Raw genomic sequence first — 22,731 nt, forward strand, 5'->3', positions numbered from 1 at the left:
GGACAACGACCCTAAACATAAAGCCAGGGCAACAATGGGATGGTTTAAAACAAAACATATCCATGTGTTAGAATGGCCCAGTCAAAGTCCAGATCTAAATCCAATCGAGAATCTGTGGCAAGATCTGAAAACTGCTGTTCACAAATGCTGCCCATCTAATCTGACTGAGCTGGAGCTGTTTTGCAAAGAAGAATGAGCAAGAATTTCAGTCTGTAGATGTGCAAAGCTGGTAGAGACATACCCTAAAAGACTGGCAGCTGTAATTGCAGCAAAAGGTGGTTCAACAAAGTATTGACTCAGGGGGCTGAATAATTACGCACACCCCACTTTTCAGTTATTTATTTGTAAAAAATGTTTGGAATCATGTCTGATTTTCGTTCCACTTCTCAAGTGTACATCACTTTGTGTTGGTCTTTCACGTGGAATTCAAATAAAATTGATTCATGTTTGTGGCTGTAATGTGACAAAATGTGGAAAAGTTCAAGGGGCTGAATACTTTTGCAAGCCACTGTAGAGCTGATAAATGTATTTTACTTCTGTTATTCCAATTATTGAACTGCAAAGATTTTTGTAACTTAGAAAAGGTGAAACTGTTTGTGTGTATGACATGCATTACATGTCAACTGACATGTAGCCATTGAGTAAGAGCATACTGATGGGCAGCGGTAAGGGGTGAAACACACAATGCCTTTGTTCTTATGGTATTTAAAGAGTCGTCGCTGTCATTTTACACGCACATGAGATAGAAAGATGGTAAGAGACTGACGATGGTACTGACATTGGAACCCTCAAAAACAATCTATACCCATAAGCACTGGGAAGAATCTGATTGGATTTAACCCTGCCAATAGGGTATGTGTGTGCCATATGTGAAGATCAGCAAAGATGACATGAAATCTTCCCGCAAATATTTACCATGCTGGCTTTGATAAAACATCCCACCGACCCCCACAAAGCCCAGGCGCAACGCTTGAGACGGAGCCGCTAAATCACCTTCAGAGCTGGAACAGTTTCTCTTTTGTATTAAAACTTAATAAAATGGGACAGCAGTGCAAATATTTTCACAGCAGAAAATGAAGCCAGACACACAGGTGCACTGCAGAGGCAGAGCGTGGCGGCAACATGGTTTTGGCTCCAGAAGAGGCATGCGCTATATGTTTCAGTCGAGCTGATCCTTTAGATTCATTGTTTCAGTCTGTTGGCAAATGCGTGCAGTGCAGGCAGGAGATATTTATATTATTCAGCAATTTAAAATGTTTGCGTTTGAACGACTTGTTGAAGAGTAAAGATGTTTTATACTTCAGATGAAAGAAGTTTTGTTTTCAGGAAGAGGCATGATTTCAAGTAGAACAAAACATAAACAATGTAAAGCAGAAAAACCAGTAAATCAATTAGGATTCCCATATAGTGAGCTGCTCAGCCTCTTAAAACTCTTGGCTAAACACAGGGCCTGAAGAGAGGGAGAGATAAAGAGACGGAGGAAGGGAACAGCTAGAGTGCATAAACAGATGGTCACTTAGCTGGCGAACATTAAATAGACATCAGAGATGCTGTAGGCACATCTGGAGTGGCAGGAAGGTGGGTGCACAGAGCTGCAGATCTGTGGGTTAATTAGACCAGGGTCAGAACTTCAGTGCGTGTCTATGTTGGAAGCTCACAAATTTAACCTAAAAACACACTTTTTTCACCCTCCATTTGCAGTATTAGTGTCAGGTTTTGCTTTTATTTACTTAAAGGCTTACGCCACAGTTTCCCCTGAGGTGACAGTAAGTAGAGCAGAAGAGCAAATATTGTGTTTCTGGTTATGAGATTGTGTCTTGTTTACTAGTTTCTAGATGTTAAATTTCTTCTGAAGCAATTGGGAGAATCCCGTCCTTGACATACTTTAACCAGGTTTCCTCTGGAGGTCAGAGGCTCAGAACGTGTGTCCTTACAAATTATATTTATATGACCCACCTGCCGAGTGTGCGTGCTAAAATAAATCACATCCAGCATTTAGCTGAATATTGTTGCTGCTCTTATAGAATCCATGGAAATATTCAGAAGGATGGCTCGTTGTTTATGTACAAATACATTCACAGCTCTATCGGTCACATGACTGAGCACTTCCCATTTTTGCAACTCACATGTAAGAAATTAAACTGTGAAATGACTGTGCCTGTGTAACCAGATGTGATTTTAAATAGGAACTAAAGGTTGTAGTAAGATATAAGAGACGACAACTCTTCTCCTTTATTATTATTACTCAGAGGGGAAGTCGTATGTATTTAGTCATGAATATCCTTTTCTTTCTTTTTTTCCAAACAGCACAGGCACCTGTTACACAAAGTTGGAAAGTTAGAAATATTTTCCACATCAAACTTGTGGAACAGATAAACTGTACATTTAACACATTTGGTTTTCAACGATAATGTTTTTTCTCTAGTATTTTATATCTTTAAATCTTCATACTTTAGTCCAAGAGGACAGTACTGCTATTGCTACACCCCCATAAGGCTGCATACGTGAACCTATCCACCCTTCCTTGCTGGAGATGGGAGGTGGAGGCCAGAGCTGGCGCTGGTGTCGCTGCCCTGTGTTCTTTGTGGCTATGGAGGAGGAGGAGGGACAGGATTCAGAGTCCTGCGGTGGGAGGTTTAGTGCACTGAGTGGGCAGCAGCTCCAGCATCTGCTCCCTCTTAGCGGCAACCACACTGGGTGTTATTGTTCCCGACAGAGATGAAAAAAAAAAAGGGGGGGGGGGGGAGATGACATATGAGGGGAGAAAAGGGGAGCGGTAGCATGGAAGGCAAGTTTAGAGAAGTTAAATAAAGACAAGGAGACGTGTAAATCTGATGAAGTTTTAGTGACTGAAAAATGAGTCGGAGAGAGGGAGCGGCAAGTCAGATGGGGGTGCGGGTCGATGGTGGTGGGGCGGGGTGGTGAGGGGTGTCTTAAAAGCATCATTAGAGAGTAGGTTTTACCTCCAGGCATGCTCACCCAATGACTCACACCTAGAGCTTGTTAGGGCTTCTACTCACCAGAGAGGAGGTCGAGTTCAAGGCCACAAGCGGGGTTGTGTGTCGGAACACGTGGTGAGAAATGGATAAATAAAACAACAAAGCTTCACATGTCTGACACTTTGGTTTCAAAAGGAAGGGGAAACCACTTCCAAAAATAAAACCCCAACTGTCATTCTTGTCTTCTGACTGCTGGAACAATAGCAGTTTTCTCTAAGACTGCCATTTAGCATTTTGAATATTGTTGTTGGACAATGTGCTTATGAAGCAGCTTTTGGTTCCAACAAACTACAGATGCTGTTTACAAAATCCAAACTTTTTATTAATATACTCAGTATTTCTTTGTAACCACATTAAAAAGACAAAAACGTCATGATTATAATATGTTGTCCTCAGTGATGCAGCCTTGTTGGTGGGGTTCACACATGAAGACGGAAAGTTGTTTATAAAAATGTTGAAAGTAGAAAAATGAGATTCACAGCATGAAAAACAAAGCAGAATTTCAGCGTGAAAAGCTATCTACATTAGGATGTTATAGACCTTGTTCTGTCACCGAGGTCAAACAGGCTGTGTGCCGTTTGGCTGAACTCTGAATAAAACCACGTATTACACTCTCATTCTCACCCTTCTCCGGTTGTGTCTGTCCTTTTGGGATTTCTCGCACGTATCTGAAATGTTTGTAAGGTGTTAGTCTGCATGAATATGTGGAATGTGGGAATGGTTTTGGCTCTGGTAATCTGCTGACAGCTCTCTGTGTAAACAGCTATCCTGATAGACCAGGAATTATAAAGATGTCACCTGCCTTGCTGAATAGTAGAGTGGAGATTTTAGCTTACACCTGTAAGGTCAGCAGTTCATTGATGGCTTGTTCTGGGATTGTGTGACCGGTGCTGACCCTCGAATTGTCAAACGTACAGTACACATGTATGACTGAAAATGTGTTAGTCTAACTTTGGTGACTGATAAATAAAAGCACAGAAAGTCACTGTGGGTTAGTGAAATGTTCCTATCCCTTCACCCTTAATGAAACCTTACTTAAACCTTACAGAGATGCCACAGTACTGACAGCTGGTTTTGAATTAAATTCAAGGACCCTAACTTTAATGTGATGCTTCTCCATTCCTCTGTTTTTGTCACTCTATCTTTGCCTTCTCCAACAAATTCTTCCGGGAGATTTGGCACAGTGGAAAACAGAATTACAAACAAAGAGGAAGACCTAAAAGGAACCTGTTTAAAGGAACTGTGTCCAGGCCCCCCACGAACTAAAGAGCAATCTAAAATGCTGTCACACTGAAGAAACTGGATTGTCTTCAGTTTGTTTCACAGTCATCAGCTATACATTAAAAATAATCTCATGATCTCAGTCTGTTTAAATCGAGACTTCAGTCACGTCTGCGTCAGCCAGAGAAGTTCTGCACTTTGGCAGCTCTACTTTATTATTATTTATTTATTCTACATTTTCAGCTCACAGCAGCTTGCTCTGTATGTATCAACCATACTCTGCTTTTTAAAGAGCTCCTTCCAAACCTATATTGGTGTCTCACGACAATGTGAATTTTTATTCTTGGATAATATGATTTCCTTACACTTCAAATTTTGTCAAATCCCACCTGAGTAAAGGCTTCTTAAACCAATGTGGACATGTTACAATGGAAGGAGACTTACCATAAATCTGAGCGCGCTGGCATGAGCCTCTTCTTTCCACTGAAATATGGTTCAAAATCTTGGGTCTTGAGTCTGTGGGCGTAGTCTATATAGCCAGATACTTCCTGTCCAAGAGTATTATGATCCCTTATGAAAATGACCGACTGTAAAAAGAGAGAAAAAGAAGGAAACCCTCTGTGTAAATAATCATGACCATCAAACCTCTCCTGAGTAACAGCCAGTGAGGAAAAAGTCACTTGTGGAAAGATAGAAGGGATCTGTTACAAATCCTCCCACTTTGAAATATAAAGGGTCGTGTTTTACTTTGAATCAGGTTCAAATCAGCAATGAGTCCAACTTATGTTATACTTCAATAGGCCTCGCTTGCAGAAGTGGGATGTCTACAAAATATCCTGCTCAGATACTAGCGTGGGACACGGTCTGAGTCCTTCCACTTACAGTAACTAAAGTCTGAGTTCCGTTCCAAAACACCTACAGCTGGGGGAAGAATGTACTTTTAAATGACATAAAAAATGAAGTGCTTACTTAAAACTCGATGTTGTGTGTCATATAAGGACTCTTTGGTGGAAAGGGAGGGAGAGTCAAGTCAGAAAAAACCTATCCCGTAGAGGGAACCCTCTCTCATTGTTCCACTTGAGGTTTCGCTTTTTTTTTTCCTTATCCAGATTTCAGGGTTTAAGGACACAGGGTGTCATGTGTTGTGTATTTTGTAAGCTCTTTGAAGCAAAGTTGTGATTTCAGACCAAGTCAGTCTAGTAAAATTACATGAAAATGACAGACCCATGCCTTGATGTTTAAAGTCTTTGGACTTGGTCTGAAACAATTGAAAACCTACCAGACAGGCATAAATCAACAACTCAAGAGGGGTCCTATCAGGCACACAGGCAATCACCCTTTACAGTAGACTTCTAACAGCAGGGTTGCCAGTACATTACATTTATTTATGTAACAAAACAGTGCAGGCCTTGACAGAGACCACCAAAACTGGGAGCAAAATATAAGCTGAATGCCTGTTTAGCTTAGAATATGAAATATCGCCTCTGTCAGTGCGCCCCAGGGTGGCCGTGGCTACAATGTAGCTGCCATCACCAGTGTGAATGTGTGTGTGAATGGGTGGATGACTGCATGTGTAAAGCGCTTTGGGGTCCTTAGGGAGTAGTAAATACAGGCCATTCACCATAACACAGGATGTGCAGGCGACACTTGGGCCACCTTAACTCAAACACGATCTGATTAAAACACCATGAACAGGTTTGGATTCTTCACTGCCAGCAAAACACATACTTCTAAGGACAGCTTCATGACTGCTCATCATGTCTTTGAAATGAGTTCAAACTAGACACAACCTGAGAAAAAAGATGATGACGAATGGTTCCGTCACTGGAATCAGACAAAGCAAATGGAAGCCAAGTTATCCAAACCCCCTCAGGCGACAGCCGAACATGAAATGATCTTTTCATGTCGATTCGATGGTTTCGATAACACAGGATGACAATGCGTGGAAAGAACTGAACAGGAGACACACTCAGGTGTGAAGAGGTTGTTTTGTCTGCCTTCACAAAGACAAGAAAGCAGCTTTTCTTTCTGTCTTTTCTGCCTCGTCTTGAGATAGGAGAAGTCTTTTTGTGGCCGACTTGTTTTGTTTACTCTGAGCATGAATGAGTCCCACTTCTCGGCCTACAGTAACACAGTAAGAGGATCCTTGTGGAATACCTCAGCTAGTGATATCACATTTGTATAGCTGTCAGGACACGGGCCATCTGTGGATCCCTTTACTAAAAAGGCATGAGATAACTAGCACTCCAGAGCTCAGACGAAAAGAGGGCTGCTTTCTCTCCACCTCTCAAACGTTTAAAACAGATGCTATCAGGTTCACAGCTGGCTGGAGGACTGAGCCATATACCCTATCTACTGGCTTCTGTCCTCCTGCAGCCAGCCTTGAAAAGACATCATCAGGTGGACCCAGCAAAGACAAAGATGGTCAGAAATTCTGATTAAAACAATAACAGTTTAGCTTGTCTTTGGGGTGCAAACAAAAAAAAATAGTCCACAATTTTCAGTGTCCTCAGTTTCACACTGTAACACTTAAAACGTCTCATTTTTATACAGCCTTCAGCTCTTAGATGTGTTCAGGTCTTGTCAATCTGAGTGAACGTAACTGCAACAAGGTTATATCATGACATTAACAATACACATTGTGTGTACCATCATGTGAATTTAAAAGTTACCTCTTGGATCAAAATGCAAGAGGTAACTCTTGTTAAGTTTTTTTCCTTAACAAGATATTTTCATGTAATTTATTTTTCATGGAAACTGTGGGGATTCTTTGGTTGTGTAATACTTTATCCACTTGGAATTTTACTTTCAGGGCAACGCGAATGGACAGGTCATGAGAATCATGGTACTTATTGGACATAAACACAATGTAAATGTAACACGTGGGGGAAGTTCCCCAATTTACAATTCATTTGATCAGGTTCTGTTCCACTTTAGTGTTAATCTAGAGAAGCTGCACCACTACGAGGAAGTTAGTCAAAGTCAAAGTCTGCCTAATTGTCAATACCACAACACATAGTGGACATAGAGTGTTGTTCCTTTTCAACCCACAAGGTGCATATGCAACATGGGGTACAGATATAAAATATATTATACTGTTGTAATAATAAGAAGTACTGACTGTATGACTGAAAAGGATTATATACAGTAATCAATGATCAAGATCAACATAACTTTTATTTGAAAAACGAACACTAAGTTTTCAAATTTGATACGAGGCTGCCAATGAGACTTTTCTACAAGAGATGGAGAACCTAAGGGTCTGACTGCTCAGATGATCATATAATCCCATTAGCTAAAAATAATGTATTTTTATTCAGATTTTGCAAAGACAACTTTCCATTTGTATTATTAGTATGACTTGTAAACAAAATATATTAAAAGATTTTCTCAGTTTTTGGCTCTGCTTATGATTTTCACCAAGTAGACCAGATTACGCAAATAATCGTGTTTGGAAGTAAAATCAAAAATCCCACAATGTACAAAAAAATAATGGTTGGCGAGGGTACTTGCTCAAAGTTTCTCATGGAAAAATGATGACATGACAAATCCTTTTTTTTCTTAGGCTCTGGTGTTTTATTCAAAGCTTGTCTGATATTAAGACCTCCTGAGTTTCTGTACTGTTGACCTTATTTTGAGTTGAGTAACTGTATTTCAAGACTCTAGTAGTTACACTAAAATGTGACTAAAATTTTAGAATTACCAACAAATGCAACAGTATTTTAAATGTTTTGCTTACTTAGCATTTCTCTTTCTGTAAAAGTTTCTTTTTTTGTAGTATAACTTCTTGAGAAAATAGTCTTTGACAGAAGTTTCTGGAAAATTAGGACTGAAAATTATATCAAATCAATATGGTCCATCCATCAAAAACAAGCCATTGCATATTTCTGGAACTACAATTAGGTGGGTAAAGAGTCATTTCACTCACAGGTCGCAGGGAAAGCAGAACAAACGAGTCAGACTCTATTATTTGCTCCAAACAAGCAACATGAGTTTCCAGCCGCCTTGTAGGAGGGAGCAGGGGGACCTCCACCTTACACCATGGAAAACAAGCGGAGGCCTTACATCACCTGCCAGCAATTACCAAGAACAGGTGCTGTGACCTCACAGGGCGGCGAGTAAGGGGCCCCACTTTATGGCAAACATCAGTCTATTTAATGCTTGAGCAGCTGAGCGCTGAACTAGTCTCAGGTAGAGATTCCAGCCTTTTGTGATACTCAATATTCAGTTTGAAACTCTTTTTTTTTTTTTTGTACGCAAGTGAAGTATTACCTGTGGCCACGAAACACAACAAACCATCTACAAGTTCTTTTGACTATACAACCTTAAAAAAGTCCAAATAAAAGCACTTCCATACAAAAGTAAGCATGTTTGTTAGTAAGCAGGATTTTTGAGGTTTGTGACAAATTGAGAGGAACTCAATACCTCCTTGACACACACATGTAAATTACTCCACATGCTGTTGGCCTTTCTTTCAAAGCCCCATGGACGTACAGTTTGAGAGGGCTATACAAAATCAAATCACATCAAACAGAAGCTGACAGGAGGTCTTCCTTTGTGCTTTGACAATGTTCTACAGGTGGGGACACAATGGCCAGACCACTTGAAAACCTGCAAAGGAGCATGAGACGTCTGAATGTGTGTGTGACTGTATGTTTGCCTGTGTGGTGGGTATGACACAGAAAGAAAGAAAAATGCCAAATTAGAGCTGAATAGAGCTAAGTGGCAACAAGGAAATTGAAGCTTCGATTTTAGAAGCCACTTAAATATGTCTGTAGGATAGATGGAGGCAACCATAGATCAGGAGATCGAGAGAGTTGTCCAGTAATCAGAACATGAGTAGTAGAAGTGCCCAGCTGGAGAAGAAAAGTTTCATTTCCAATAGTTTGTGTTTTGCCCCATTTGTTACTTATAACCTTTTAACGCTTTTCTTTTACTTCAACCCAGAACCGGTTTGATCCTGGTTCTGATGGAGGTCTCTTCCTATTAAATGGGTATTTTCCTGTCCAGAGGGTCACCAAGCACGTGGTCAAAGGAGCGATTGTTGGGGTTATAGAGTTTTACCTTGCAATATGAAGCACCTTAAAACAAGTGTTTCTGTGAACTGCTGCTATAAAAATACAACTGCATTGATTAAAATATTTGAATATACTATATATAAATATAATTGAAATGGCTGGTGAGTGTTATTATCTTTTGAAGTACCACATATCCTTTAATCTAATGATTCCTTATTTAAATTTTAAGTCAACATTGCTTTTGGTCAGTCAATGAGTGAAATCTGAGAAAACGCAAAATAAAACAAGACGAAGCACATTAATTCACTTCAATTCAATTTTATTAATACAGCACCAAATCAAAACAACAGTCGCCTCAAGGTGTTTTATATTGTAAGGTAGACCCTAAAATAATACATACAGAGAAAAACTCAACAATCATATGAACCCCTTTGAGCAAGCACTTTGTCGACAGTGAGAAGGAAAAACTCCCTTTTAACAGGAAGAAACCTCCGACAGAACCAGGCTCAGGGAGGGTGGGGCTATCTGCTGCGACCGGTTGGGGAGAGAGAAGGAAGACAGGATAAAAGATATTAATTAATCAACTTGGCATTCAGTGGATCTGAACGGTTTTAAATCTAGCGACTGGACTGTAATTCCCTGTGTGTAGGGCTGGCTCTGATGTATTTTACTTGTTGTGTTAGGTAATAAGAGAATACACAGGTAAAGCAAAGAATTCATATTGAAAAAACAAGTGTTCCACTAAAAATAAGAAACAGAGTAATAAAATAGGCTGTAATGTAATGGTCTCAAATAGTGAAACAGCAAAATGTATTATCTTTTGCACGTTGTACACAATCTCACATAAATAAAATCATATCAGTAAACCTGTGTAGAGAACTGATTGTTTACTACCACCTTCACCAACCTCTCTCCCCCATCCCAAACACACACACACACACACACACACACACACACTGACACCACCAACCTGTCTGAAGGCCCTCATTGCCTCCACTTCCCCCATCCTTCAGCCCACACCCACATGCCCCCAGTCCCTGGGAACAATCCTGCAGTGTCAGGGAGCCGTGCAGGTGTCTTGCGGTGTCAGCTGCCATACTGTTTATTATTGGTAGGCTACGCTTTAGGAGGAATCCCGGGCCATCACTAACAACTGTGTAAATTTGTTGGGGTAAGGAAAACATGGCCTGTACTGCAGGAATGTTTTGAGGTGAGAGCCCTTTTTTTGGCTTTACCCTTGTCCCCTTTCTGGATATTCCTTGAGAAACATATGTGTGTTTGTCAGAGGGTTTAAGGAGGGGTTCAGGAGTAGGATAAGGGGGGGGGGGCTCATTGCTTATTTGACTTGGAAGTGACTTCACACAGGCTGCTTGTGTAATAGATGCAATGGCAGAAACCATATGTGGTGAGGTGTGTTGCATCTGTGGGGATCTACCCGAATTACACATCCTGTAGGACATGTGATCCAGAGCCCGCGTTCACTTACTTGAAGAGTGTAGGCAATGAACCAGGTCAAAGCAGTCAGTAACCTACATTAGCCGGCACTAAGGCAGTGACTTAAAAAAAAAAAAAGAGAGCAACGCTAACAACTTATTCAATAATCTTAGCAACCAGGCTATGTGCATGACATGCTAATTGTTCCAAACAGCTTTGCTTCTGAAAAGGCTTCACCAAATCTGAACTGGCCTGATAATAATGCCATCCATCCATTCATCCACCCATCCATCCTCTGTCACTCATGCTGCTGTGCTGTGGAGCAGAAACCTGAATAGAGAACCCCCCCCCCCCCCCCCCCCCCTCCCTCTCTTTTTAGGTTTAAGAGTTTAAGTAAAAACATTATATTAATATATATTTTGTTGCAAAACAGTAGACAGACACAAGGACAGGGGGGAGAACGAAAAACACAAAAACAAAACATGCAAACACAGGAGAAAGTATGAGTCATTGTGTATTTTTACCCCAGGAGGCACAAACAGGTCCTCTATCCTCTTATTATAAGTGGAGAGCGGGTGGAATCTGAGTCAAACTTCAGGTTCTGGGCATCCACATCTCCGGTGATCTCACTTGGGCCCACAACACCATCGCCCTGATAAAGAAGGCCAGCAGCAGCTGCACTTCCTCAGTGTCCTGCGGAAGAATAACCTGGACCAGAAGCTGCTGCTGGCCTTCTACTGCTGCTGAATGGAGAGCGTGCTCTCCTCCTGCCTGGGTGTTTGGTACGCAGGGGCCACTAATGAAAACAGGAAAGCCTTAGAGGGTAATTAACACCGCCCAAAAAAAATCACTGACTTCCCTCTGCCACCCCTGGAGACCATCGCCAGATCCTAATGTCTCAGGAAAACCAGGGCCATCACAGGTGACCCCTTGCACCCCGCCCACCACCTGTTTGACCCGCTGCCTTCTGGTCAGCGCCTCAGGTCAATCAGGTCCCACACCTCCAGACTCACAAACACTTTTTTCCCCTGGGCCATTTGGACTGTTAACAAACACAACCCCCATCCCAAACCCCACCCCTGCCCACCCACCTCACCAATCTGAGCCATAGTGTGAGTAACCTTCATCACTCAGGCGAATCACACACAGCCTCCTTCAGACCAAGTCTTTTCTTTGCATTACCTCTGAGTACTTTGCAAGTATTTTGTTCTCCAATGTGTGCCTTTCTCTTATTTATTTATATATATATATATTTATGTTGTTTTGGATATATCCCTCTTGATTGTATACATTTTCCTGTTTGCTATTCTTCCTGCTGTTTACTACTTATATTTTATTCCAGAGCAGTTGTTGTGGAGCACCTACAATTTCGTTGCACATGCATGTACAATGACAATAAAGGTCTATTCTATTCTATCTTGTTATTGTGGCTCACAGCAGCCTTTTTTAATCAAATTGTGATTTTTCTTTCATGTATTCCCTGCAGACGAATCACTTCTGGTAAAGAATAATTGACCTCAGTAATGACCCAAACCCTAGCACTGAATTCTAATGCTAACCTAATGTTGAAGGCAGGCAGAAAGCATGTTTTGGTTTGGGGTTTTTTTTGTAAAAACTGCAAATAGATTTGATGTGTATCCCTCAGAATGATTATTATCTTTTGTCACAATTGCCAGGGTTTGGAAGAACAGCACAGAGGTTGGGGTTGAAGTCATCACCTATGATTAAACTACTGAGACCACAAAAAATACTTACATGGTTTAAATTGCTATGAATTCATTCTACGAGCCAGCAGCTGAATTCAGTGTGTATCAGAGCTATTTTGAAGAGACTTTAGGTAACGAGCTACAAAAATACCACAACACAGAGACATCTAATATATGCAATGATTAAAATGTGTTAGAGTTTGCGTCTTACAAGAGAGCAGGTACAAGAGCAGAGGGTTGTGAACTGTTTGTGCATTGCTAGCCATAATCTGTTGAAGCAGTCTTTAGCATACCCTTTCATCACAACCCTCAACCACTGATATACTGCAGCCACCCTTTCCAGTGAATGTTGCTGCATTAACCCACAGCCGAGTGGAATTTTAAAACAGGTCTATAACTACAAAAATAATAAATAAATAAAGCTGGTAACTTCTGCTCAGCAGCTTTAATGGGAACAACTTCTATTCTACACCTCGCCATTTTCGTCTTATCATGTTATTGGCTTATCTTACCTTATAGAAAAATAAAATCTTTAATTTACAGATAAAAGATGTAATTGCCTTAACAGACGCTGTAGTATATGTATGCAATAAGGATTGGAAATAATCAAAAGACATTTCTTTTTTTCTCTCACTTATAATTACAGGGTGTGTCTCTAGACAGATGTCTTGGCACCGGATGCAAAAATGCACAAGTGAACTGTTCAAAAGGACTTCAAGCTCTACACTGTGGTTTAATGTTATATCTGTATTCACTTAAGGCACTGCACAAAGGCTGGTCAGGCCACACAAAATGGTACAAATATTTTTTAAATGATTGTATGAAAAGCACCGAGCTAAAAGAGTTTTAGATCGTCACAGAGTGTATGCACACATGCTTTTGTTGCTAAAGACCATAAAAATGTCCAAAAGTGCACAAAAGACAGAATACAGTGTTTTGAAGTCATGCGACCTAAGGTCCAGAATAAATTTTTTATAATACACAGTATGTTTGGATATATTTTCCTGGACATGCACGAGATTCTAGGTGGATGTTAAAATACAGGATATCTAATTCTGGTTTAGACGTCATTTCTGAAAAAACAAAAAACAAAAACAAAAACATGTGTTTACTTTATTTGCTCTTCAAATGCATCCATAAACAGATTACATGACTGTTTGCGCAAGAAATGAAGTAAATAAATCCAGAAACAGGTGTCCTGCTGTTGAGCTTTCTAAACACCCAACAGTGGACAGCTACACCCACTGAGGTTAGCCGTACGGGCAGAACAACTATGGCCAAATACCAAAGAGGAAGCGGCTCAGTCAGTCAGCAAGGAAAGGCAAGGCAGCTAGCTCAACCCTTGGCTGCATTGGCCTCTGTCTTTTTGGAGAACCCGCCAGTAAAGCCATCACCACAAAATAAGTGGCTTGAACCCACACACTTCAAATTACAGGGCACTCGAAATCAGAAAATGCTATCCTGCTTTTTGCAATTGATGTTTTAGAAATTCTATTAAAACCTCCTCAGTTGGGCCCACGGTGCAGCTCTGCAGTTTTTCCTCTGACTGCATCAGTTCATATCGACTGGAGCCACTCTGAGTGGAGTAGACACAACTCAATGAAAACACTGTAGAAAACCCAATATATCACTTTAGTTCCTAATCTGGAACTAAGAAGGGAGCGTGTGTGAGCAGTAAATGCAGGCCTATTATGAACAAGCCGCGTTCTTTTGCAAGATCGACATCAGTGAATCATCTGCTATGCACCTTGATGTATCAGGAAGGAGTTAAGTTTAAAGAAAAGGCTTTTACTGCTGCTGCTGCTGCTACTTCATGATGGCCAAAACGTCACTGTTAAATTAATAGACAGAAAGACAGTAAAGTTTTAGAATTACTCTGCAGCCTGCTAAAGAAGAGAAAAAGGTTTGAAATATTTGGCAGGTGGCATACATTTTCCTGTTCCCCACAACTGCAGCTGATAAAGGCCTTCCCCATATGGAGAGTAAGCTGTCAGCCTGACAGGTGGCATCACTTACAGCGCTCGGTGCAGTGCCCTGTAACAGAAACAGGGTAAAGTTTCTACTCCCGAGAGGAGAAAAAAATCCTGGCCCTACAGTAAATTAGTCGCATGCCTGAATGCAGAGAGGAATTACGGGTTGAGAATAGCGGGCGGGTCTGGCACATGTGGTCGCAACACAAATCAGTCAAACGCCATCTCAGCTACGGATTTCAGACACCAAAGTGACCATGCGAGGCATATCTTTTCCCTCCCCTCCACTCCTACAATCATTTTCCACATTCCACTGGCTTTTAAATTACCAGTGGGAAGAAGAATACAAGTTTAGCCCAAAATATATGTGAGAGTAGTGCAACAAAGCTGCTTGTCCACTAGCAAGTTTGCAAATCACAGTCTAAAAGAGCGATGGTGTCATTAACTTTGTGGCCACTTTAATCCTATTTAAGTAGAGATAATCTTTTATTGTGCAAATTCTATGCTAAACCTGGTTGGCTGACACAACCGTCCATGTATAGAAGGAAAACAACATTTCTTTAAGCCTTCCTACTTTACTTCTACTTTAAAACATCTAATATTCTTTAAGTCTCGGTGCAAACAAGGTGTAAATCTGCATGTCTTGAACCTGAAAACCTCAGTTTATGACAGTTTGCTTCAGCAGTAACTAAGAAATTCAAGATTCCACATCCATAATGACCAGTGCTTTTTATATTTTAAATTGCAGCATCATCGTTTATGCAACATCTGTATCGAATATAGTTGATGAAGACATTGTGACATCACTGGAAAGCAAGGTCCAGCTGTGAAAACTCGAGGTCCACATTTAGGTTACCAACATCTTGGTGTTTGCAAACTGGATGCAATGAGTGAGGGGCGGATCTGACTGAGAAACAAAAAGCATACCCTGCTTTATCGTCCATTTTCACTCTAATGGGGACTATGATTTACAAACAAAACATATACATTAATTTTTAAACTAGCGAATGGGTGAACAGAATGTTTTCTCAGGTTAAATAGCAAGAGAGCCAGAGGACAGTTTCTCATAAACCCATATACAATCAGACATCTTAACTGCAGGAGTACCCCCACGCCCCTGGTTAAAGACAGTTTAAGGCACAGCAATGGGATTCATTTTAGACTATTTGATTGTAGCAAAAATATTCATAATTTTTATGTTGTAAAATTGTTATTAATATTGATATTGATATGTACATTTACCAAAATACATGTGGTGGGCTGACCAAAGACACCTTTTTGTAATCTTTGTAAGCTTTTGTAAGCTTTTAAGGTAGGACAGACGAAAACATCTAATTTACCCATAATTTCCTTCGGGATTAATAAAGTATTCTGATTCTGATTCTAATCGCCCATCAATAGCTTCAGTTTTCAAAACCACACTCTACCTTCATCTGTTATATGTAATCTTTTGTTAAATATTCAATTTGTCTAAGATAAGACTCAGAGTTTTACTTATTAATACAGCATAAATAAACCTTTCAGCTTGCTACATTATAATTCATACATTATAATGCACTGCAGTAGTCACTATAATACTGTAACATTGCTTCTTATTGTGTAATTACCTCAGCTTTACACTTTACAGAAATCCTTGCATACCACGAGTCATCTTAGAGTTATAGTTTAATCTTGCTTCCCTCCAATCAGTTTTTTAGGGCAGTTATTCATATTTTTCCTGCAAATTACATACATGACGATTGATTTTTATTTTTGTAACTTCTTTTGGGGGTCTTAACTGTAACAGTGACATTTACAACTCTATCCATCTTTCAAGAAATCTCATTTTTCCAGGTCAGTTCAGGCCTCCACTTCTGACCACATGCCCATCGTTGGCACAGACATTAAGAAAATCTTTCAGTGTTCTACAGACCAGAAGTTGCTTTGCAAACACAGGTATTTTCTGTGCTCTGGGCTTCTTTAGGAAACAGTTTTATTTTGAGACCCTCCTTTATTAAAACAAGATTTTTATCATCTGTACCAAAGACTGCAGGGTACAAACTGTGGTACACCACAACTAGCAAAACAGTCATGAAGTTCAGATCAAATATACTGAGGATGTGATTCAAAACTTGAGCATAATATGAGCATATTCATTGTTAAGAGTGATGTTGAAGGCCCCACCCTATTTTATTTTATTCAAGGGTACAGAATACAGTATAAATAAAGAGAAAGCCCTTTAATAAGTTCTAGAAAATACACAAACCTCTATTATCTCAAATCATTACTGATCATCTTTAAGATCTGGTGCATTAGGGGCCACGAAAACCAAGAATTTTTTGTTTCTATAAATTGTATCTCCTTGTGATTTCGTGATATAGAAAGTGGATCACATGGAAACTGTATTTTCTTGACAGGATTATTACAAAAGATGAACACACCTAAACACAAAAAGAAGAACTTCCTGACTTACTTCCAGAGATCTGCTTGTGCAGGTGCATGAAATTACCAACAGCTTATGAGCAAGCATTTATGAAAATCTGAGTCCTTGAGAACCTGTTCATGAACGCCTGACACACAAAACTTGAGGTTTTCTTGTCTTTGTTTTTCGGTGGGAAGCTGCTCAGAATGTAAGCTGCTGTGTTTTCTTGGCGGAACAAAGGCGAAGACCTTCAGGTAACTGTAGCCGTGCTGAGGATTTGATTTCTTATACATCTGTGTGAAAATGGGCCATGCAAGCAATGTTGTCATCTGTGCTACATGCTGTACCATCTGTAACAACTGATTTAGTGCTGTGAAAGAACAAAGTTGTTTTCACTGAAAGAGTTATGATAAAAAGGGACCAGGAGAACCTGAATGACTGAATGTTGCACAAACTAGTCAGTAACTTTCTGTGAACACCGCTTTCTCAGCTCTGTCACATGTGATGAAGACAGTTTGCAGTGTAAACTATAGGGTTGAAGCCAGGGGGAAAAGAAGAAACAATCGAAAAACCTCACGTTTCAAATTTGAATGCATTTCAAACAATACCTAAACACAAATGCAAATGCATGTGATTGGCCAGTCAACATCAGCCAGGCTCTAACAACACGCCAAGATGGCCAGTAGTTACATAGTTCATTCTTTTTTCTTCTACCGCAGTGGATGCCTCCACCTGCACCTCCACCTCTCCCTAGCATGCTCTTCTGTCACACCTGCCTCCTTCACTACATCCATGAATCTTCTCTTTGGTCTTCCTCTTTCCTCCTGCCTGGCAGCTCCATCTTCAACATCCTTTGTCCAGTATGTCCACCACCCTTCTCTACACCATTTCAACCTCGTCTAGAACTTTGTCTACAAAATACTCAATCTAAGCTGAGGAACTCATTTCTAATCCATCCTGGTTATTTCCAGTGAAAATCTGTCTGCCACCTCCAGCTCCGCCTCCTGTCTTTTTGTCCGTGCCACCTGCTCCAAACCATAAATCATAGCAGATCTACCATCTTGTAAACCTTTCCCTTTCACTCCTCCTGCTATCCTTCTGTCACATATCATCCTATCCACTCCACCCTTCCTGCACCTTCCTCTTCATCTTGTGCACTGTCTGTTGCTTTGGATGGTTAATCCCAGGTATTTAAACACATCTTGCTTCACTTTACCTGCACCTGTAGCACCTGTCTCCCTCCCATTCACACACATGTATCGCTGCTTCTTCCTCTCACTGAGGATCATAATGTCGCATCACCACACAAGTTAAGACATTTGTTAAAATGTCTACCTTCAACAATACACATTTGCAAACAGAACAGACTTCTATGGACAATTTTCCTCTTCATGATAACTGCAAGAGGGTGAATGTTATCAAAACTCACCTGTCTGGATTTTGTTAAGGCTTAAAGCTCATTTAAACTGGATTTCTCTACTGTGTTTGCACTGATGGCGCCTTTTAAAGTTTTTCCAGTTGAATTATCTAAGCAATAATATGGCTTGCTGGTGGTAAACTATATCATATGATATATTATTGTATTTGCTAACCAATCTGGTTAGCAATAGCTAAAACATTCCCTGCCCAAATATGGTAATTTCTTGAACCAACAACAACAACAACAAATTCATAGCAGCAGTAAAAACACAACACTCAGGCTTAAAATAAAGAAAATTTCATAAATCAATCAGTGACATTTTATTTTTAAACTAAATCGCTTTCACTGCCAAAACAACGTTCTTTATATATCTTCTCTCCAAACTATTTCATTGCTTCCTTTGTTTTTTATGCCTTCTAAAGCTATCAAAGCTATTGCCACTGACTTCACATGACCTCATTGGTTAATACAAACGCCTGAATCAGGAAACATAAAATATGCATGTTTAGTGGTATAAGAAGCCAAAACTATCCAAACCCACCTGCTCACATTAAAAAAAAAAGTAATTTGCAAGGTTTGCGTCCCGTTACAAAAAAAAAGCGTATCATATAAAGAACATCATATCACCAGTCAAACATGGTGGTGATAGTGTCATGATCTGGGGCTGCTTTACTGCTTCAGAACAACTTGATAATTGATGGACCACGAACTCAGAAACTCCTGAAGGGGAATGACAAGCCATCAGCTTGTGCCCTGAAAAGGTGGACTCAGGTCACGTAGCAGTACAATGACCTTAAACACACCAGCAGGTCTGCCTCTAAATGGTTCAAAAAGAAGAAAACATTTAAATCAGATTGAGATGCTTTGGCACGTTCTTATGATGGAAAACCCTCCGGTTTGGCTGAATGAAACAAAAATTCTGCTTGGAAGAGTGGGTGAAAATTCATCCACCGAGAGTGAAAGACTCATTGCAAGGTGGGTGGCACAAACAGTTATTGGGTTTAGGGGGCAATTATGTCTGCACATGGGGCCAGGTAGGTTTAGACAACATTTTTCCTTCAATGAGTGAAATCATCATTTAAAAACTGTATTTGTATTTACTCTGGTTACCTTTGTCTAATATTCTAATTTGTTTGGTGATCTGAAACTATGCAAAAAAAAGAAAAGTCAGTAAAGGGGAAAGTAAAGTAGAAGATTTTCTGCATGTTATGTGAAACTGAGTAATAGCTACTAAACACATTTTATGAGCTTCTATGAACTACAGTATGACAGCATCTCCACAACTGGCCTAAACCAAGATGACATACAGCAAATGATGCAAAAGTCAAGATTACAAAAATTCTTGAATCATTTGGCTGGAATCGGGAAGTCATCTTAGTGGTCCGAATACTTATTATCACCTTGGGGACAAATAACTTTAATGTGGTTTAAGTTGTCGTATAGTTACTCAGAGTGCAGCTATGCAGAAATTACACAGTGCCCGTAGTTCTAAAGTAGGCTCGAACAAGGCTGCCACAAACAACTTTATTTTTGAGTGCACTCCCTTCCTGTTATTTGAGACGGATGTTTTAACAGATTTTTGAGTGGAGGCAAATACATGTTACATTGGTCAGCTGCATCTGCAGCTTAGAAGATACAGCAGTGCCCTGGCTCACAAAGTCACTATTTTAAGCGGAGATGTTGGCTACAGTAACCACATGACGATGATCCAGCAGTAGTAAACACATACCAATCTTTCACTGCAACACTTAGTAGAATTTAAAGGGCGACCAACAGCTTCTATAAGGACTGCTGGTATCTGAAGATTCACTTCATACTTCTGACAATATTTAGTCTTTGCTATGTGGCGCAAACGTTATGAACCAAAAGCTGCTCTCTAACATTAAATTAAATGTCAACAAATTTAAGCCTAGATTTTTACGTGTACATGTGTTACACTCGTCCATTATCCGTTTCCTGGTTTCTTACTTCAAATCCACTCAAGCTACACAAATTAAAAGCAAAGATCTCAATAATGTAAGGCAAACATACATCTTACTTCATTCTGTTGCAGTGAAACAAAGCAAATGCATTGCCAGGATTGATAGTTTATCTGTTCTAGTCAACACAGGAAGTAAAGTCAAACGCCAATGTCTTTATGAGACAGTGTTAAAAAAAGTTGTCAAAGGGTTGTTTATATGGCATGAAGAAAAAAAATCAAAAGACTTCAAAAGCCAACACAGGTGTAGTAAATACAAAAAAAGAAAAAAGGATGCTTTGAGGGAGCTGACCACTGTGAAAACACTCTTGCAGAAATCCCCTGAGGCATAATTATTTTCCTTCCTTCTTTGTCTTGGACAAAGGTTAGTTTTGCTTTTGTCAGATGAAGAGAGACTAAGGGGTTTAATGTCTTTATTTCCCACGTTTTTACCTGACTACATGTCTGCAATGGTCCAAATGTGGTGAAGTTGCTCACTCATTGTGTAGAAATATTGCTTCTTGAGTTTTATATACACTGAGCAGTAATGCAACGCTGTCTCACACAGTTTGGATGCTGTGTGAAATGTTCTTAAAAAGATAATCCAATCATCTGAGGATCAGTTACACAGTGCTTAATTCAAATTTTTGTTAGAAATGTATATCACTTTCACTTTGTGTCCTCAGGGCAGCTTTGCAAACACTGGCATGGGTCACTTGCAAATGTTTACTTTATTAACGCTGAAGAAAATATCCCAGAAAACACAGTATTATAAACAATTTTAACATTAGAAAGCAAAAAATAAAGTCACAGTTTCCAAACACTTGCAGTGCTACTGGTGTGAAATTCAAAATAAGTATATACATTTTCAAGAATAAAACAGTCGTAGTTTTATTTTACACAGCATCTCAACCTATTTTAGAAACAGTGCTGTCTAAGGGTCGGCTTGTAGGGACTCAAGGACTGAAAACTACAGAAATGCCGCAGCATACCTGACACAAGTAAAAACAAGATTTTGGAAATGTTTCAGGATCAACGAAATGCCCTCTTGTGCCCTCTTGTCCGAATCTTGCTGGTGCAAGATTTCCAAATGCCACATAACTCAAAACCGTGACCAACCACATAAAGCTGTAAAAATTACTGAATCTCAAAGTCATTTCCTCAACATCTTGCATCCTCTGAGACAGGAAGCCACACAGTAAATGCTTAGAAAGCTTCAGCTTGATATTGTTTACCACAATCTAAACACCAAGCTTTCATTTCAACTCACATGTTAGGTTACATTGTGTTCATGGGACAAACCCCCCCAAAAAAATTCTCAACATTCTCCAGGTCGAGAATCGGCACCAACAAAGACTTTGCTACAGGACTTTCAGAAAAATGGAAAACTGTGTAATGTCTAAATACTAATATGTTTCAGAACACATGTGGACCAGATTTTGCTCCTAAAGATGAAAGTCTTGAAAGGTTAAATAAAATTGATATTCTTCTACAATGAAAGAATCCCACATGCTTGAAATCCTTAACATTACAGTTCAATTAATAATTATCATATTTCATTTTAAACACTTTCTTTGTATCCACTGAATCTTTGAACTGAATGTAGCAAGTCCCCACAGAACAGGTTGCTACCTAAAACCCTAACATGACACAAGCACTATAACTGATTTGATTAATTTCTTGAGGTTTGATAGAAAGGCATCCATCCATTAATTCCGCTTATCCAGGATCACAGTTGGGCTAGAGCAGGGGTGTCGAACTCCAGGCCTCGAGGGCCGGTGTCCTGCAGGTTTTAGATATCACCCTGGGTCAACACACCTGAATCAAGTGATCAGTTCAGCCTCTGGAGAACTTCAAGACATGTTGAGGAGGTAATTTAGCCATTTAAATCAGCTGTGTTGGATCAAGGACACATCTAAAACCTGCAGGACACCGGCTCTTGAGGCCTTGAGTTCGACACCTGTGGGCTAGAGCATATCCCAGCTGTCCAGGGCAAGAGGAGGGGTACAGCCTGGATAGCTTTGCCAGTCTAAATGGAAAGGCATGGCAGCTTAAAAAATACTTTTTTGACAGTAGAAAGCCACGATTTTGATTTTGACACTAGATTCTATATCTTACATTTAACTCCTATTAGATAAAAAAAAAGCAACCAGTAGCAGCTACTGTGTGCTGACAGCATCTAGTAAAATAAAAAATTGCTTGGATTTAGAATGATGAAGAGCATCACGTTGCTCAAGCACACATGTTCTCTACTTAGTTTACTTGTTCTTAGTAAACTGTCAATCTTTTGACAAGAAATCAGACTTCAAAGCCACTGGGTGGGGCACAATTTCCTCCTTAAATGTTTGGAGATTAGTTTGATCTTAGCAAATCTACCACAGCGTGATTTGCAGACATGAAGCCATTACCTTCCTGTTCAAAGCAAGTATGCTATGCATTATTACACTTGTCTTCAGAGACGTTTCAACATTTCACATCTCCAGGATCCCCATTTGAAATGTTAACATTTGCGGTGCGTGTCTGTCACAGCAGGCTTCTCTTTGAAGGTTTGAAGTGAGCAAGCACTTTTCTAATTGTCAGCTCTTGCTCCCAGTGCACATTAATC

General features: G+C 39.9%; 1 protein-coding gene across 1 annotated transcript in view; it reads right to left on the minus strand.

Moving 5' to 3' along the window:
* The window catches only part of cfap299 (cilia and flagella associated protein 299), an 80,047-nt gene that overhangs the window by 12,398 nt on the left and 44,918 nt on the right, over positions 1 to 22,731 (minus strand). Inside the window, exon 4 of the mRNA XM_013910222.1 lies at positions 4,665 to 4,807. Within this exon, the coding sequence (XP_013765676.1) occupies positions 4,665 to 4,807 (143 nt within the window). The remainder of the gene's footprint in view (positions 1 to 4,664; positions 4,808 to 22,731) is intronic.

This window comes from Pundamilia nyererei, unplaced genomic scaffold, assembly GCF_000239375.1.
Source record: "Pundamilia nyererei isolate P.nyererei 1_Seehausen unplaced genomic scaffold, PunNye1.0 scaffold00038, whole genome shotgun sequence".
In the NCBI taxonomy this organism is placed as follows: Eukaryota; Metazoa; Chordata; class Actinopteri; order Cichliformes; family Cichlidae; genus Pundamilia; species Pundamilia nyererei.